The 18,575-nt window shown below is 54.1% G+C and overlaps 2 protein-coding genes across 31 annotated transcripts in view; one reads left to right on the top strand and one right to left on the bottom strand.

Annotated features, from left to right (window-relative positions):
* Nucleotides 1-1,481, bottom strand: part of SUGP2 (SURP and G-patch domain containing 2) — a 43,548-nt gene extending 42,067 nt beyond the window's left edge. For 3 of the 19 annotated variants that reach the window (XR_010840420.1, XR_010840419.1, XM_059060857.2), the window contains exon 1: nt 876-962. Coding sequence is in view for 4 of the 19 variants with exons in the window: in XM_067032528.1 (XP_066888629.1) it covers nt 674-845 (172 nt within the window). In the remaining 15 variants the exon portion in view is untranslated. Of the gene's footprint in view, nt 1-673 lie in introns of all 19 variants that reach the window. The other 16 variants (XR_010840417.1, XR_010840418.1, XM_067032529.1 and 13 more) reach the window with 12 other exon arrangements.
* Nucleotides 994-15,202, top strand: ARMC6 (armadillo repeat containing 6). Of its 12 annotated transcripts, none has more exons than XM_067032540.1 (9): nt 994-1,372; nt 5,046-5,088; nt 5,210-5,379; nt 6,511-6,593; nt 9,451-10,024; nt 11,787-11,932; nt 12,634-12,765; nt 13,104-13,241; nt 14,427-15,202. In XM_067032540.1, the coding sequence occupies exons 3-9, from the start codon at nt 5,253-5,255 to the stop codon at nt 14,637-14,639; spliced, it is 1,413 nt and encodes a 470-aa protein (XP_066888641.1). In that variant the 5' UTR covers nt 994-1,372; nt 5,046-5,088; nt 5,210-5,252; the 3' UTR covers nt 14,640-15,202. The 12 variants fall into 12 exon arrangements, with proteins under 12 accessions (XP_066888641.1, XP_058916843.1, XP_066888638.1 ...); XM_067032537.1 differs by having other exon boundaries at nt 1,044-1,476; XM_067032539.1 differs by lacking the exon at nt 5,046-5,088 and adding an exon at nt 2,667-2,977 and having other exon boundaries at nt 1,067-1,476.
* The last annotated feature ends 3,373 nt before the right edge of the window (nt 15,203-18,575 follow it).

Genomic DNA, 18,575 nt, shown 5'->3' on the forward strand with positions numbered 1-18,575 from the left:
AGCTTATTCTGTGCCAGGTCCTGTTGCAGAGGAGGGACTCCCACAATCCCGTTTACTTCTTGCAAGAACCCAAAAAAGAAGTAGGTCCTATTATGAATGAAATTACACAAAACTGCAAAAGGGAGATTCAGGCTAAGTGACCCATCCAAGGTCAGCCAGCCAGCCCAGACTGAAAGCTGGCAAACAGGGCACTGGAAGTGGGGACAAAGCCCTGAAGACTGAGTAGAAAAAGACTGAGAAGCAACACTGAGCAATCCAGTGGCAGTGTCCTTACCCACCAAGATATCCCTTCCATCTTAAAACCTCCAGCCTCAAAACCCAAGTCTGCCCCTGCCTTATAGTCATTTCTTATACCATCACCCCCTTTTCCTACCCTTCAGCCCTTTTCCCGGGGCCCCCTTGTTCTCTACTACCGAAGGGCAGGGTCTCCTGGCCAGGTGGCCCGGGATCAATTCAAGTGACCTAATCTTTCCGTGCCTCCGCTTCCCCATCTATGTAATGGGCAGCTCATGATGGGGGTTGCTGTGGGGACGGAGCCGGTTAAAAAATGGCAAAGAGCCGGATTCAGCGCCCAGCCACCGTTATCGCCCCACCAGAGGGGTCGCTCCCGGCTCAGGTTGAATGAATGAACGACCGAACGAATGAACCCCTTTGGGCGCGGCCTGCCTCCTACCGGCCTCCGAGAACGAAGAAAAGGGGGCGTCGGGCCCGGCAGGCCGCAGACAGCCCCCCAGCCGACCCGGCCGCGACGAGGCCGCCGCGCAGCCAAGGGCCGAGCCCGCTGCGCCATAGCGGAGACCCGGGATTCCCGGGGTCCAGCCCAAAGCCCCCACCCCGGGGCCCATCCGTCGACAACGCCCTGGCCCGGGCCTCACCCCGAGCCCACCGCGCGCGGAGCCGCCCCCACCGCCACCTCAGGTTCCTCACCCGCCGCCGCCACCGCGCGAGGCGGGGACATGCAAATGAGCCAACGGTCTCCGCAGCGCCGCGCCGCGCAGGCTCAGGCCGCCGCCGAGCCTTGATGCACAGGCGCAGGCAGCCGTCGCCAAACCCTCTTGCGCAGGCGCACTGCCCCGTCTTCAGGGCGGACACTCCTGAGGCAAAAAATTTCTCTGCCTGGAGCGGCGGCAACGGGAACCACCCGAAAAAGGACACAAAGACGCCGCCGCCGCACACCTGTTGGCTCCCTCGGTTTTACCTGCACTCACGGTCACCCCTGGTCACCCCGGGAGCAGTTCACAGGGCTGAGGAAGGCCGAGGCGAGGCGGCGCCAAAGCGCCTGCGCACGTACGGCGGCCGAAAGGGACCAGAGGCGGCCCAGCCGGTGACAGCCGCGAACCTCACCGTTTCCCCACGTGGCCGCGAAGACCGGGTGAGGAGCGGTGGCCGCCGAGCTCGCACGCGCGCGAGGCAAAGAGTGGACGCCGCGGGGTCGGACTAGTGATTGTAGCACGCCCATCTGGGACTTGGTTTTGGGTAATGAAAGACTGTTACGGAAGCCGCCCAGGGACAAAATCGCCCACTTCCCCGTCCTTCGCTTTTTTTCATTTATTCATTCTTTCACCACCTGTGTATGTACTGACTGCCTGCTGCATGCCCGGCCCCATCCTAGGCCTTGCGGGGGAAGGTGTTTAACAAAACGGGCCCCAGCTCTCATGCAGGTTAAATATCATTGGGGAGGAGACTAGACAGTAAAAGCAAATAAATAGATGAATCATTTCGCTCCATGTTGAGACAGTATTAAAATACTAAAAGAGAGCGATGCGGTAGGAGAGCGGGGCTGCTTTAAACAAGGTGGTTATGAAGGATGTCCCTTGGGTAGCTGGGAAGAATGAGAAAGAAGCGGGGAAGCCCAGGTGAGAAGGTGTAGGTAGGGAAAGTGCTGGTAAGGGAACTGGGTTTTGTTCTGAGAGGGTTGGGAAGCCACTGCAGGATTTTGAATAGGTGAATGAGGCGGTCTCTGTGCTTTCAAGTCTCCCTCTGGCTGCCTTGTAGAGCACAGAGGCACGGGGTATGGCAGAGAGGAAGCAGGTGAGGCCACCTGAACCAGGGTGGGTGTGGCAGGTGGAGGAAGATGAATCATTCAGGGTCCCCGGTTTGTCAGGGCACCGTTTTCTTGATAAGCAGAACCATGGCTTAAAGAGGGAAGCAGGCTGTCAGTGGAGAGATCCTTGATAACTCCCCCTCAGCATGCCTTGGACGCAGCTTGGGGGTCGGTAATGCTGTTTCCTTTCCTGGCCTGGGCTGTTCCCCAGGTGGCTCCCAGATGACGATTCCCAGGCACCATCTTTCTCATGAGCTGTACTTTCATCCCTGTCCCTGCCCCCCACAGGCCTGTGCTGGACCCAGGGGACCCTGAAGGACTGTCCTAAGTGGTGGTTCCAGAGCCAGACACTGACCTCCCCAGCTCAGGGATCTCAGGGCTGAGCAGAGGGAGATTCTTGGCGGGGGGGCGGGGGTACCGAGAGTACACAGGCTCTGTCTGAGTAGCTAGGGAAGGCTCCTATGAGGAGGCGGCCTGGAAGGGCTGGTGGAAGCTCCGCAGAGGACGTAGGTGGAGGGAAAGTGTTAATGAGACAGGATAGGATCCTGGCCAGGCCTCTTGCTGCCTCTCTGAGCTTCAGATTCCTCATCCTTAAAGTAGGCACGATGACATTCCCCTTTAGGACTGTGCTTCTGTGACCGAGTGGCCACTCATCAATGGCCCACTTGGGTCTGAAGCATGGCCAGAGTAGCGGAAGCAACGTCTGGTGGCAGAGCCAGAAGCAGAGTCCCTCCAGCAGCATCCAGCCCCTCAGAGCTGGCCAGGAGCACCCCACCACCACCAGCCTGGACTCCCCAGTGAGAAATTCTTTATCTTGAAACAGAAAATCCTTATTCTTTTCCTCCACCTTTGATTTGGAAATCCTTAGCAATCCCTAAACAGGCTCCCTGTTCTTCTGGAGAATAAAGAGGGGGATATCTGCAAGGGAGTGAGGTGAGCTGTTTGATGCCTTATGTCTGCCACCCCCCAGTAAACTGGCTGAATTACATCATAAGCAACAAAGGAACAACTAGGTGATGTTTATTGAGCTCTGTGCCAAATCCTGTTCTAAGCGCTTTGTAGAAATTGATGGGTTGAATTTTCACTGCAGCCCTCTAGGTAGATTCTGTGTTTGTCCCTGTGTCACACATGAAAATTGACCAACAGTGAGGTTAAGTGGAGGGCTGGGGATTTGAGCCTCCCTGGCTGGCCCTGGAGCCTGTCCTACCCCCGACCCCCAGCCCAAGCGTCTGCACAAACACAGATGGAATAGTCACATCCTGTGCTGCCTCCACAAAGAGAAGTGAGGGCATGGGTGGCTTGTTTCCCTCACAGCCCAAATTTGCACATTCCCATGCCACGGTCCTAGTGCCCCCATGTGCCTTTGTCCCCCTAACGCACTTTCTGTGCTTTCTATGATGCATGATTCTGGAATGGACTCGGGACCAGAAAAAAACAAAACTTTTAAAAGATGATATTACAACAATCAAGAAAGTCCATCGTGTGCTATGTTAGAAAATAGCATTGTATCAGTGTTAAATTTCTTGTGCTAAATTTCAATTTTGCGTGAATGTATAAGAGAGTGTTCTTTTCATGCTGACATGTGTAGGAGGAAGGGGTCCCATGACTGGAACACACTCTCAAATGATGTACGTGTCACACACTCGTAGGCACACACTCACTCACATAGAGAGGTTAACATGGCAAGATGTTAACAATTGGTGAAGCTAGGAGATCCTTCCGGTTATACAGTGCTCCTTGTACTATTCTTGCAGCTTTACTATAAGTTTGAAAAGTGATGTATTTCTCATTTTTTAAATTTTTGGCCGTACTGCGCAGCATGACCCCAGTGGTCTTCAGAAGCTTCTTTGCTTTCTGGTCTCACTTGATGCTCCTGGCTTCTCTGGCCCATTTCCTGCCCAGACCTGGAATCCACCCTTACTCCAAGAGCCCTGGCTTCTTTGGTGGGAGATGGTATTTAGAGACCACAGTTGGAATTCAGGGTGCTGCTCATTGCTGCTGTGGTATTATTTCCTCCAGGCATTTTCAGTTCATATTAATTGAAAATTGGTTATTTGCTCAAGAAAAAATGCATCATGAGTTCATATCATATTTCCAGTTCAAATTTAGGAGTTCTGAGTTTTTACTTCTTTGATTTTATGTTAGAATCTTTTTTCTTTTATGCTCATTCCTAATGATACAAACATTATTACTTATTTGCTACATCTATAATTGTTTCTGAATAATATTGCTAATGTGGTTTCCAATAATATGATTCCTGAAAACTGTTGAAAATTTTCTTTTGCAGTTTTATCCTTAGGGTAGATCCCAGTAAGAATATACAGTCATATCACTGTGTTTTAAAATTGCATGAAATGATCTGATCCACGTAGAAATACTGTTAGGTTCATGGCTTTCATTTTGCTCTTGATTTTTAGGGATTGCTTTTATTTTTATTTTGCTTATTTTGGCATATTTCTTTTCCTAATCACATAAAGCATTTAGTTGAGTTCCAAATTCAAACCTGTAAAACAAGGTATGTTAAGAGAGAATAATGCAGCTTCTATTCCTGCTCTCACCATCCTTTTCTCTACCTCCCCTTACAGGTAACTATTTCTATTAGCTTTTGATTTACTTTTCTTTTTATTTATTATTATTTAGTAATAATAATAAATATAGTAACACTAACAAACTACTTATTTAATTAAATAAGTAATTTCATATCATTTTTTAATTTTATATTTTATTAGTGCAATGGTATGCTATCATAACATATTATTTCATTAGATAAGTACATTTGAAGTATATAACTATATAATAGAGTAATAATATGTGAATAATATTGTTCATATTGTAATATTATAGTGTATTATAATCATATAACATACAACGTAATATTATTAAGGTATTTTATATTTATTTTACTGTTACTACTTTTTACTATGAGGACATACATTATATTAACATTCCTCATTTTTTAGATAAAATATACTGAACTACCTGCCCTTTTCTGTACTTTTAGATATTCTGTGGATGTTGGGAGATCACCCTTTCCCGTGACTCAGGTTGTACGAATTTTTCCAGGGCGGCTATAGGCTCTAGCCCCTTGGTAGATGCTCCCTAAGTGGTAGCCAGGTTCTCATTTGCCCTCTGACCTCTGGTGATGCTTACTTCTCACCTTCTCAGCTTGGGAACAATTACTGGGTGCCCTTGACCCCACACAGAGGAGATGAAAATGGCCTCCAAGCGCATCACCCAGGAGACCTTTGATGCAGCCGTTCGGGAGAACATCGAGGAGTTTGAGATGGGGCCAGAGGAGGCAGTGAAAGAGGCCGTGGAGCAGTTTGAATCACAAGGTAGGGCAGTGTGGCTCGGTCTCAGCGCTGATCTGGCTCTTTGCCCGATAGTTGCCTCCAGTCCACAGCCCTTAAGGTGAAAAGAGTGGTAGCCTGCCATGACACATCCCTCCTGGCATGGCAGCCCTGGGCACTATCTTCTGCCTACACTCTGCCCCAAGCACGCTGGCCACCCACTGTTTGCCTGGACCTTACCCTGACATCTGCAGGGCTAGGTCCCTCAAGATGGGTCTCATTTTAACTGTTGCGTCCTTGAAGAGACTTTTCTTGACCACCTCCCGAGAAACAGGGCCACCTGTCTCCCTGCCCCACCTGCACCCCAGCTTGAGTTCATGGAGGCAGAAGGGGTGTTGGTGACCAGCCTCTGGAAACAGGTGGCATGCTCCAGCCAGGCCATGGAAGAGGGTGGTTAAGAGGGAGCTCTTTGCAATAATGTGGGCAGGGTTAGACCCTGCTAGCCACAGCAGGGACCTGCCCCTTCCCGTGACAGGCCAAGGCAAGGGATGAGGGTCGTCTGATAGAGGCAGAGGCAGGAAGCTGGGGATGAACACCCTACCCTCCCACTCCTCCTGCCTCTGATCTTGAGTCCGGCTTCCCATTGGCCAAACCCAGTCAGATGCCAGAGGGCAAGGGAGACTGGGGATCCAGCGTTCGAGGTCAGAAGCTGGTGTCCCGGCCACAGAGTAGTGTATAGACACTGGACAGGGGCTGGCGGGGCACCTAGACAGGTTCTGCACAGTGGGGGCTTCCTTCGGGGGGTGCAGACGAGGCTGGGGAATGCAGCCAAAGTGAAGAACAATGGGAGCCCCAAGGGAGAAGGCCATGGGTTCCCCTCCCTCCTCAGCCCACCGGGCAGAGTGTGTCCCTCTCTGTGGCGCTGGTGTGTAGCTTCACTTCTCCTCTGCTCCCATTGGCTGGATGGGGCCAAGGTGCAAAGACACCCCCCACCCCCGTGTGGGTGTGGCTGCTGGGCCCTGCCCAAGCAGGGAGGGAGTGGGGTGGGGAACTGGGCAGATCCCTGAAGGCCTCCAGAGTAGGGTGGTCCCAGCTGAAGGGACCTGAGGTGTGACTCCAGCAGGCCCATGGGGATGATGGCTGTCACTTGTTTCCTGACTTCCCCATCCCCCGCAGGGGTTGATCTAGACAACATTGTAAAGATGACACCGAAAGTCTCTGCGGATGGACCCCAGGAGCCCACACATGACATCCTGCAGGTAGGAGAGGGCAGCCCATGTGAGCCTTACACGCATGGTCCTGCATCACCTCATAACTCTGCTGGGGGCACCCTTTCCCTGGTTCCCAGATGGCAGACACAGATTCAGAAGGTCAGAGCCTACTCAGCAAGCACAGGCAAGCCTGTGTGTGCAACCAGGGCTCCTAGAGTCCACATCACAGGGCCTCTCAGGGACCACTGTGATCTGTCCACTCACCCACATGCCACATTCTGGGATTGGAGCTGCCAGAGTGGACAGGGAGTGGATAGCACTCCAGACGTAAGGGGCGGGCAGCATTCATGTTTGTCTTGGTGTTGGGAGCCTTGGGGTGGATGGCCCCCTGGAGGAGCCTCTCTCTGGCCTCCCAACCACTGAATTTGCTCAGAAAATTGGATAGGAATCCCGGGAAAAGAGAGTGCAATCATAGTAAGGCTGTCACTTACTGAGCACCGACTCTTTACTGGCACATTACAGCCCATCCCCTTAGCACTCAAACTGGTCTGCAAGGTAGGTGGTGTCATCTCTGGCTTTCTGATGGGGAAACGGAGGCCCAGAGCCTGCCCTTGCTCTCCAGTGACCCAACAAGGAAAGTACAGCTCACAGAGGTTAAGTCCTTTATTTAAGGTCATCCATCAAACTGGTAAACTGTTGATAAAACAGCAGAAGGTTCTAGTGTTTATTGAGAACCGGCTGTGGACTCAGTTCTGTGCCAGGTGCTTTCCTCATGCCATTTCAATTATTCCCCCAAAGACACCTGTGAGGGTAGGGTTATCATCCCCTTTTAAAGGATGGGAAAATTGAGATCCAAAGAGAAGAAAGGATCCCACAAGCCACACAGCACGGACCCGCCCCCCCAAAAAAAAGGGAGGAGGAGGGGGAGACAGCCGTGGATGTGAACCTAAGGGAAATCATACAGTATCTGTCCTTTTGGAACTGGCTTATTTCACTTAGCATGATGTCCTCAAGGTTCATCCATATTGTAGTATTTGTGGCTGAATAGTATTCCTTTGTATGGTTGAATAATATTCCATTGCACGGCTACACCACATTTTGTTTATCCATTCGTCCATTGATGGACACTTGGGTTGTTTCTGCCTTTTGACTGCTATAAATAATGCTACTGTGAATATGGGTGTGCAGATATCTCTTTGAGACCCTGCTTTCAATTCTTTTAGGTATATACCCAGAAGTGGAATTGCTGGATCTCTTGGTTTAATTTTTTGAGGAACCACCATACTGCTTTCCACAGCAGCTGCACCATTTTACATTCCCACCAATAGTGCACAGGGTTCCAGTTTCTCCACATCCTCACCAACACTTGTTATTTTCAGTTTGTTTTTCTTTTCATAGTAGCCACCTTAATGGGCATGATGGTGTCTCATTGTGGTTTTGATTTGCATTTCCCTAATGATGTGATGTTGAACATCTTTTCATGTGCTTAGTGGCCATTTGTGTATCTTCTCTGGAGAAATGTCTATTCGAGTCACACACACAAATAGGTTTTAACCTATTTCTTTCACCTTTTTAAAAATTTTCATTTTTATTGGAGTTGATTTACAATGTTGGGCCAATTACCCTATTTCTTAATATTCTGTTTCATCATAACATATGTTTAGTTAAGTCCACAAATCAGAGCTCAGCAAGGGTTGGCTGACAGGCATTTTTGACTTTCATAGCAGTCGAGGGCAAATCAAAGCACTTCGGGCTGATGGTATCTGTCGACCCACCCTCACCAGGGCTGGATGCAAATGATGTCATAAGCTCCAGGGGCATGGGTTCATCTTGGGCTCAAGCTGAGACAGGTCCTCAGGTCATGGCTTTGAGTGGCCACTAGACTTGTGTGCCCTATTCACATTGTCTTCTCTCATTATAAGCTTTTTCCCCAAGGGCTTAGAGTTGAACATGGGTAAACCAACCGTGTGTACAGCATGGTTTCATTTGGCAGGTGCTCAGTAAATATTTGTGGAGTGAATGAGAGAGATGAACAGGAGGTATATGATATGGGCAGGACTGGTAAAGGTGGCTTTCACCTTCCTTAGAGAGCTAGCCATTGGTGGGTATGTCAGTGAGTTATGACTGCATAACGAACAAACCAAGGGGACGTCCCTGGCAGTCCGGTGGTTAGGACTCCATGCTTTCACTTCTGTGGGCCCGGGTTCGATCCCTGGTCAGGGAACTAGGATTCTGCAAGCCACGTGGCACGGCCAAAAAACAACAACAACAAACAACCCAAAACAATAGCCATTTTATTGTTTTTGATGGTTTTGCTGGGTTGACTGATCTCAGCTGGATGGTTCTTCTTCTGGTCTCACTTGGGGGCCTCTCATGCAATGGCAGCTAGAGCTAGAATGTTTAATGTCTGTATTCGTGTGTGTGGCTCCTCGTCAGGGACACTGAGATGGCAGGGCCTCTCTCTTTCTCTCTCCCTCTCCCTCCCTCCCTCCCTTCCTCCCTCCCTCCCTCCATGGCCTCTCAAGCTCAGTGGGGACTTCCCTGGTGGTCCAGGGGCTAAGACTCCACGCTCCCAATGCGTGGGGGCCCGGGTTCAATCCCTGGTCAGGGAACTAGATCTCATATGCCACAACTAAGAGTTCGCATGCCGCAACTAAAGATCCCACGTGCTGCAACTATAAGATCCTGCATGCCGCAGCTAAGACCCAGCACAGCCAAATAAATAAATATTAAAAAAATAAATAAATAAAAGCACAGGTGTGGAAGCTGCCACAGCTGGAACTAGCCCCACAGAACTTCCACCAAGGCCCAGAGCCCACGTGAGGGGATCCCACAGGGGTGCAGCACTGTCGCTGTGACCGTCTTTCGACTGAGCTGACACTGAGGTTTCTCCCATGTCCCTTAGGCCCTGGATGACCTGCAGGAGTCCATGGCCCGCTCTCACCCCCAGGAGGTGTCAGCACACCTCGCCCGCTTTTGCGAGCAGTGCGAGCAGCAAAAGGCCTGCCGCTTCTTGGCAGCCGAGAAGGGGGCCTACCCCATCCTCCTCGCCACCTGGAAGTTGGCCGCAGCAGGTGACCAGGGTCTCCTGCTCCAGGCCCTCAATGCCCTGTCAGCCCTGACTGATGGGCAGCCTGACCTCTTGGACACTCAGGGCCTGCAGCTCCTGGTGGCCACACTGGCCCGGAATGCTGACTCGGCCAACGTGACCTGCTTGGGGATCCGCTGTGTGCGCCACGCCTGCCTGAAGCACGAGCAGAACCGGCAGAGCCTGGTGAAGGCCGGCGTGCTACCCCTGCTGACTGGCGCCATTGCCCGGCACAGCTGCTGTGCCGACGTGGTCAGGGAGGCCTGCTGGGCCCTACGCATCATGACCTTTGATGATGACATTCGTGTGCCCTTCGGCCGTGCCCATGACCATGCCAAGATGATCGTGCAGGAGAATGGAGGCTTGAAGGTGCTCATTGAGGCCACCAAAGGTAGGAGCAGGTGTGGCAAGAGTGAGAGTCAGGGTTTAAGACTGCTTCAGGTCCGGCTGGCTCTGGGCACCACTTGTATTTGTCAGCTTGGTCCCACCTGCATGGCAGCCCTAGCATAACAGTGTCCTTACTCCTAGTTGCTCCAAGAGAGTTCCAAGCCAGCACTCATTGGCCCAGACCACATCCCATGCTCATCTGTAAACCATCTGGGGAGGGATCTTGGCTCTGTCCAGCAACACAGACTGAGAGTGGAAAAGGGGGCTCCTCAAAGGGAAAAATAAGGGTGCTGTTTCCCGAAGATGGGGGAGTGTTGCTGGCACTCACTGTGGCCGCTCCCAGGCGGAGGTTTACACTTTGGTTCATACTTGGCCGCCCATTCTTGTGCATGTCCATGTGCCCGACTCTGGGGTGACCCTGATGAGGCAGCCAAGGGAGGTCACAACACTGATGTTTGGGCACCAAAGCCCTTGACCTCTGTCCACTGCACCCACTGGAAAAGGCCTGACTGGGGTCTGGTGCACAGAAGGCGCTAGAAGAATGAGTTCCCCTCTCCAGCCTGCCCTGTGGCTCTGGCTCTCTTTCCAGGCCTGTGTGTGCAACTCTGGCCCTGTCTGTGGAGGAGTGGGGGCTGCCTCATTCTCCCCTTCATACCTCCCGAGAGAGGGTGAAAACCAGCTGCAAAGTTGGGCTGCTTTTCCAAGGGGTGCTTTGCATCTTCCTTGTTTATTTGCAGGAGCTCCTATCAGTGAGCATGCTACCACAGAGACAGAACCAGTAAGGGGTGTGTGTGTGTGTGTGTATGTGTGTGTGTGTGTGTGTGTGTGTGTGTGTATTTTTGTATATATATGTATACATATATGTGTGTGTATATATACATAGAGAGAGAGAGATTTATTGCAAGGAATTGGTTCATGTGGTCGTGGGGCTTTTGAATCTGAAATTTGTGAGGCGGGCCGGAGGCTTGGGCAGGAACCAACACTGTACTCTGCCAGCGAGCTTCTTCCTCTTCAGGGAGACCTCAGTTTCCCTCTTAGGTCTTTGGCTTACTAGATGAGGCCCACGCAGACCATCAAGGGTCATTTCCTTGAAGTCAGCTGGTCGTCGATGTATCACATCTAGAGAATGCCTCCATGGCACACCTGGATTAGTATTCATGGTGTCACTGGGGACTGTGGTCTGGCCAGGGGGCCTTATAAATGACCATTACTGAGCTCTGTGTCATTATGGTTCTCCGTGCCCCCCCTGCCAACTCCCTAACTCTTCTTCCCCAATCATTCTCAGTCATGCCTCTCCTCCCTGGTGCCTCTGTCTTCAGCATCCGTGTTTAATTTTGCTCAGGTCAACTCTATCCATATGTCCCTCTGCAGCTTCTAGGTGTCCTGTTGCAGTTAGAAAGGTCGTTCCCTACCCAAGATCATAAAAATAGTCTCGGATGTCTTATTATAGCACTATTATGGTTTTCTTTTTTTAGCCGAGATTAGTTGGTCTGGAATTTATCTGGGGCACAGTGGAGGGGAAGGTACAGTCCTGTGTCTTCGCCGGCAGCCAGCAGGGGGCACTGCAGGCCCAGGCAGCACCCCGCCCCCACCCCCGCACCTTGTGGTCCCTGGGGCCCTCCTGGTACAGGCAGCCACCCGGCCAGGCAGAGGGGCCAGGCTTCGCTGGTGGAGCGGGATTCAGGATTCCTCCCAGGACTACTGGCTCGGAGCGTGGGCTGGTTTTCTCTCTCCTCACCCCAGCGGTTCCTCCTCCCCATCTGCAGCGTTTCCCGACAACCCCAGCATCCTGAGTGATCTCTGCAGCACCCTGTCCCGCCTGGCTGTACGCAACGAGTTCTGCCAGGAGGTCGTCGACCTCGGGGGCCTCAGCGTCCTGGTGGCCCTGCTGGCCGACTGCAGTGACCACCAGGTGGGCGTCCAGAGCTGTCTTAGGGTGTGAAGTCCCCTCGCCTGAGTTTCACTCTGTCATTTCTCTCAACACCTGGGGAATGCTCCGGGCCTCCCAGTGAACTCTGCCCCTCTAGGCTGCGATCACCCAGCCAGGCTTGAGTCAGAACACGCTGGCCCTGTCTGCTGAACCCAGATCCAAAGATCACTTTTCACTTCTCATGACCCATGAGAAGGACCTCAAATTTAGGGGGAAAACAAACCCACCCACTCTCTCTCACTGTCCTTTAGTGGTGGGGGGGCTGGTCCAGACCCCCGCTCAGGTGTGTGATGCTTCAGTGAGGCTACCCGTGCTCTGCTCGCTGGCCTGAGCCAGCCACACGCCCTTCTGTGTGTGTTTTGGCGGGGTGGGGTGGGGTGGGGTGTGGGGGGATTGAAATCATCCAGACGCCTTGCCTGGGTGCAGGTGGCCTGAACCACAGGGTCCACTTCCCCAAGCCTCCCCTGCCTTCTCTATACAGCAAGTGATGAATAACCCTGCTCTTCCATCTCAGCGGCACACCCCGGGGTGGCCCCACCTGTGTTCAGACAGCAGACATTGAAACAGCCCCAGACTCTCCCTCGATACCCCTTCCCACAATCCAGCAACCAAGCAGTTAACGCCTGGGTGCCTCTCAGGAGAGGGTGTGGCTGGGTGTGAACCTTGCATCGCCCTCTCTTCAGGACCTTGTGAAGCAAGTGCTGGGCGCCCTGAGGGCTATCGCAGGCAACGATGATGTGAAGGATGCCATTGTCCGTGCTGGCGGGACAGAGCCCATTGTGTCCGCCATGACCCGGCACCTGGCCAGTCCCCAGGTACCCATCCCAGGGCAGGGGGGACACACAAGGTGGGGCTGCATGGCTGGAGTCCAGTCCTAGATCAGTATCTGTATCTACATAACGGTCTTTCCCATCTCCCGAAGCAGGGCCAGGCCTAGGGTGAGGTCAGCGAGCAAGAGGCTGGGGGCAGAGTGAGTGAGTGCTGGGGTGGGGCGAGCAAGGGGTCTGGGGTGAGACCGTCACCCCTAAGAGCTTGGTTGATGCACCTGTTGTCGTTTCTGTTACTTCTGGTCCCGTAAGCACTCACCTGGGGAGCTGGTGACAGTGGGGGTCTGTCTGCCTCCTCTCAGCCATCCCCGTGACTCACCCCGCAGGTGTGTGAGCAGAGCTGCGCGGCCCTTTGTGTCCTGGCACTGCGCAAGCCAGAGAACAGCCGGGTCATCGTGGAGGGCGGCGGGGCCCTGGCTGCCCTGCAGGCCATGAAGGCACACCCGCAGGAGGTTGGCGTGCAGGTAGGCGTGGGGGACAGGAGGAGGGGACGGGAGCCTGGTGGGCAGGTGGGGCAAGAGGCCAGCGTGCACATTGCCGGAGGCGGGAGGGGGAGGGTGCAGGTCCTCTTTGTCCCTGTCCCATCCCCATCATGACCCAAGGCTCCAGGGTCTTCTTCCTTCTCAGCCCCTGATGTCCTGCATCTACTTCGCATCCTCCAGAAATGTGCTGAATTCTGCCCACTGCTGTCTTCTTTGCTCTTCTTGCATTTGCTCTTTTCCTTTCCGAACAGTCTCTTTAGAGGGATCTGAGGAGGAGGAGGAGTTGGGGGGACCAGCAGCTGGGCATCTGCTGGGGTTTGGGAAAGGTTCCCTGCCCCACCTTAGGCTGCTGCTTTGTGTTTTGCATGTGGGGCCACTGTCCACGCCTTGATGGGGAGTCAGCAGAGGTGAAGTGTAGACAGTGCAATGCACAGCTCTGCCAGAAACCCACACTCCTCCCTGCAGCAGCCCCCAGGGCGCTCCCTGCCTCCCACCTTTCATACCCTCCCAGCACAGGGGCCTCCTTGTTGGTCCTGAGACACACCAGGCTTGGTCCCACTGGGGACCTTTGCTCCCTCCTCCAGGATGCTGTGCCTTTGGCTGGCCCATCACTTTGTCCACTCCTGACCACCCCGGCCAAGCGGGCCCTCACACCTCACCTGCTTCTCACCTGCTCTCCCACTGGTGGTGGATGCCATGTTAGGGTGCTTCTCAGCACCACCACCCCCGGCAGAGACACAGAGCACAAATGCCAACTGAATGAATAACAGTGTAATTGACAGATGGACCCTGTACACAACCCCCCTTTTCCCACTGTTTCCCTGCCATCTCCTCTGCCGCCCGGCCAGGCTCTTGCCAGGGTCAGGGGATGTTGCTCTGAGACTTTGGATCTCGCACTTGAGGGACCAGCCCCTCCTGCCAAGCACTTGGCTACCCTGAGCTTTTGTCTCCTCACCTGGGAGCTGGGGTGATTAGCCCTGCCTGCAGGAATGCCAAGAGGATGAAGTGTAGGCATGAGTCTAGCCTGATGAATCATAGCGTAGGCACCTGCTGAATGTTGGCTGCAGCCATGTTGTCTTATGATTAGGACTCTGAGATCAGAGTGGACCCCACCCCCGGCTCCCACCTGCTGGCTCACAGCCACTCGCCTTCTGCTCTCTCTTCTAGAAACAGGCCTGCATGCTGATCCGAAACCTGGTGGCCCGAAGCCAGACCTTCTCACAGCCCATTCTGGACCTGGGGGCTGAGGCACTCATCTCGCGGGCCCGTGCCACCCATCGCGACTGTGAGGATGTGGCCAAGGCCGCCCTGAGGGACCTGGGCTGCCACGTCGAGCTCCAAGAGCTGTGGACTGGCCAGAAGGGTAACCTGGCACCATGACCCCAGGCTCAGTGTGAGCTGTGACTGGGTGAGTCATGTGACTCAGGAACAGCTGGGGAGAGGGTGGGGGCAGGAATCATGCCCTGCTACTCTGCCTCCAGATTCCTCCCCCATTAACAGGAGGTGTTGTCTGATGGGTACCAAGCATTGGCCAGGGGGTGGGAAGGGAGCATTAGTGAGGTGCCTACACAGCAGAAAGCAGCCCCTGGGTCCCGGCCTCCCCGCATGCTATTCCGCTCACCGGCTGACAGCATCGGCTTCATCCGTCCTGTGCCACCCAACCCCACTGCCCTTTCCTAGTAGAAGCGCCCCCTCAGCATTGCTTAGGGCCAAAGGTCTGTCTGAAACCTGGAAACCATACTGGCCAATCTCAAAGCAGGGCAGGGATCCCACTTCTGTTCCTGCAAGTCCGTTCTCATCCCTGCTACTGCTTCTCCCACCTGTAAAATGGATCACAGATGCCTTGCTGTGCTGAACAGAGGACAGGGACCAAGGCTCGTTTGTCTCCAGGTGTCCCAGGCCAGCCAGTGATGCCTGGTAATAAAAGACTGTTGGTTGATCAATGGAAGGGTCTCTTCTGTAGCACCATGTGGCATGGGAGCCACAGCCAGTGGCCTCAAAGGACAGGGGAGAGGGGTGCATGTTTGGGGAGGTCATGGGTTCACTGAGGAAAGTGAAGGGGTTTTGAGAGCAACCTGGGATATATGATTCACTGTCACCCTCAGAGGGGTGGGCTGCTGGGGTCATTGTCAGACTTGGGATCCAAGGGTGCCAAGGTTGCTGTTTCTCAATGTGCATTGACTTTCGGGGGCTGGAGCGCTCAGTGTCTAGCCCCCACCCAGCTCTGTGGCCTTGAGCTGGTGACCTAACCTCTCTGAGCCTTGACTTGCTCCTCCATAAAGCAGGGAGAGGGGAGGGGATAGAGCCCCCTCCGAAGGGTGTTGGAGCAGAGGTGAGCACATGGGAGACAGCCGATCGTCTAGCTTTTAGCATCCGAGTCACCCCAGGAGAACCATCCTGCACTCTCCCGCCTGGCCACGTTGAGGTCCTCACTCACTGGTTGGCTTGGGCAGCCTGGCTTCCCTCTCTGGGCCTCAGTTTCCCCATCTGTAAAATGGGCATCACTGTCGCTGCCCCCAGTGCCCATCCTCCCCAAGTGTCTTGGAGGGGTTGCCAGGCAGGGGTGCCTGGCAGACCCCAGCTCTCCTCTGCATTCACCCTCGGGGTCATGTTGTGGTCACCTGGCAGCTCGTGCATCCCGCGTGGCCCAGTCAGGGTCAGGGCAGCCTCAGGCCCCCTGGTGGGCTCCAGGCACCATGCCTGACACCTCCAACTCATACATTAGGAGCTCCTCTCACCTCTCGGAGTCCCCACCCCACTACTGGTCATTCACCTCCTCTAGGCTGAAGAATGTCTTGAGTTCAGTCCTTGACATCAACTCAGGCCCTTGCCCAGAGGCTTCTAGTTTCTATGGAAATTGGCCCATGCGAATAGCTATGGGGGTAGCATCACCCTGGTCCCACCTTCCTGTGGTGTCCAAACCTCCTCCGCCCCTGGATGGAGGGGGGGCCCTGCCAGCTCAGTGGGGCTGATGAGAACCTCTGACCCAGTCACCCGGCCCTGACCTTCCTCAATGGGGACTAAGCCACACCTGCTCCAGGCTGCCCCGACTTGACTTCTAGGTTGGCCGCCCATGTGACCTTGGGTCATTCCTGTGACCTTGGAGCAGTCCTCAGGCCCCGTGAGCATCATGTTTCTTCATCTGTCTCATTGTGGGGGCGGGGGGTGCTACTAGTCCATTTCTGGGGAAGTCTGAGGTGCCAGCCCTGTAATTCCTGCCTCAGCTCTGCTCTCAACCTACCTGTGGCTCCCCATTGCCCTCTCCATAAAACCAAACTGTCCTCCAGGCCCTACCCACCTCCCACCCGCATCTTCCCCATGCTCCCATTTAATCACAGTTCCAGTCACTCCAGCCTCCCCACCTCAGGGCCTTTGCACATGTTGTACGCTGCATGGAGCATCCTTCCCCAGCCCTCCCCGTGGCCAGCTCCTTCCTGGCACCAGGTTCCAGATCATACATTGCCTTCTCAGAGATTCCCTATTGTTCCCCTGCCCTGGCACCGCCCCCCCAGCCCAGCCAATCACCACTTGTGCTGTGTCCTTGACCTCTGACCCCATCTAAGGTCACCTCACTTGTGGACTTTTCTCCTTTGTCTGCCCCTCCCCCGAGTCCATGAGCTCCATATGGGCAGGCTCCTAGGTCCCCACTCTGCTCCAGTTTCCCATAAATGTTTTTGAATGTACACCTGAATAAATTAATAGGTACACAGGGTGGTTGGAGGGAAGGCCTCTGCCCCTGCAGCCCCAGTCCCCTCCCCTGGGCTTTCAACCAGTCTTCGTACAGCTGCAGGCTTCTTCCAGGAGGGGTGGCTCCTGCTTATCAGTCCTCCCCACCTTGCCTGAGGGTGTCTTCAGCGGGTGTGGTCAGGGCCTGTTTGGACATCCCCAGGCTGGGTGAGGCCCCCAGCTGAAGACCCCACATTTCACTGAGGTCCACCAGGCCTGTGTTCCAGTCCCTCCTCTGCCACCTCAGGTGAGCCTCTGCCTCCTCACCTGGAAATGAGCTAAGTGTGTCACTGCACAGGGCCACAGCAAGGCCTTGTTCAGGGGATGCCTGGCACAGAGCACTCTTTTAAGGAGTGCTTGCCATCCTGTCCTTGTTTTTGACAGGGAAACATGGGCTAAGGGGGAAACCGCTACAAGGGAGTGGTCAGCACATTCAGTTCTGCCTCTACTGTTGTGTGCTTTTCGAGGAGGGGCCTGACCTCTCTGAGCCTCTGGGAGGCTGAGCGAGGCTGCCTTTGAACCAGTTAGTCTTGACTGTCGTCTGTCAAGGATGTGTCCCTCCAGCCAGGGAAGGGCCCAGCGTCTTGGGAAAGGAACACTGTTGCTTTTTCACTATGAACACATTTGAGAGGCAGGGCCTGTGAACCCCATTTTCCAGATGAGAAACAGACTCATTGGCATTCAAGGGGCCGACATGGGATGAGAACCTGGCTCCGCCTGCCTCCGTGCCCCTCCTCTGTTGCCAGCGTTGCTAACATGACCTTGGGCAAATGGCTCTCTAGCCTCGGTTGATTAAGCCCTGTCACCGTGCCCAGGCCTGGCTCACGGCCATCGTGTCAGATGATTCCTGGGATTCCTGAGAAGTAGCGGGAACTGGTGGTGCAGAGAGTCAGTGTCCTGCCCAGGGGAAGCCAGGCAGACAGGGGAAAGCTGGGATCCCCTGGGCACCCTCGCCAGGTACAGCTGAGGTGCCCATGGTGGGGGGTGTCAGTTGCTGGTGCCAAGAGGCACTGCCTGCCATTGTTGGGAGGTGGCAGGGAGGTTGGCCAGCACCAGCTTGCTGATGAGTGAGCAGAAGCCAGAGCCCAGCCAGCACCACTGGCACCATCAGGAGAGGCAGCCCAGTGCTGGGCCACTGCCTGACACTTGCCTCAGTTGGCACTGTCCCTGGGGGTACTGTGAGACCTTCCAGGAGCTTACTGCCTCCCTCACAGGACCTGGCAGGTGGGTGCTGCAGGTGGGGACTCCTCCAGTATAAATATCTCCCTCTTTGGGTGGCAAACCACGCCCATAGTTGGTCTGTGTCTACATTCCATCAAGTGCTATTTACAGAGAGGGAAACAGAGGCCCCGAAAAGAACAGTTTATCCAACCAACACTCAGCAAGCACTTGCTGTAGACCAACACGTTTGTGGTTTGCTTCCATTCATTTCGTTAATGCTCCCATCAACCCTGGGAGCTACTTGGAGAAACTGAGGCGAGGAGTTTGAGTCACTTGCTGAAGGTCCTGTGGCCAGCAAGTCAGGAAGAGCAGGGATTCAAACCCAGCCCCAGGCCCTTTCCAGCAAGAAACAGTGGTTGCACGAAGCTC

The sequence above is a fragment of the Kogia breviceps genome, chromosome 4 (genome assembly GCF_026419965.1).
Source record: "Kogia breviceps isolate mKogBre1 chromosome 4, mKogBre1 haplotype 1, whole genome shotgun sequence".
NCBI classification, from domain to species: Eukaryota; Metazoa; Chordata; class Mammalia; order Artiodactyla; family Physeteridae; genus Kogia; species Kogia breviceps.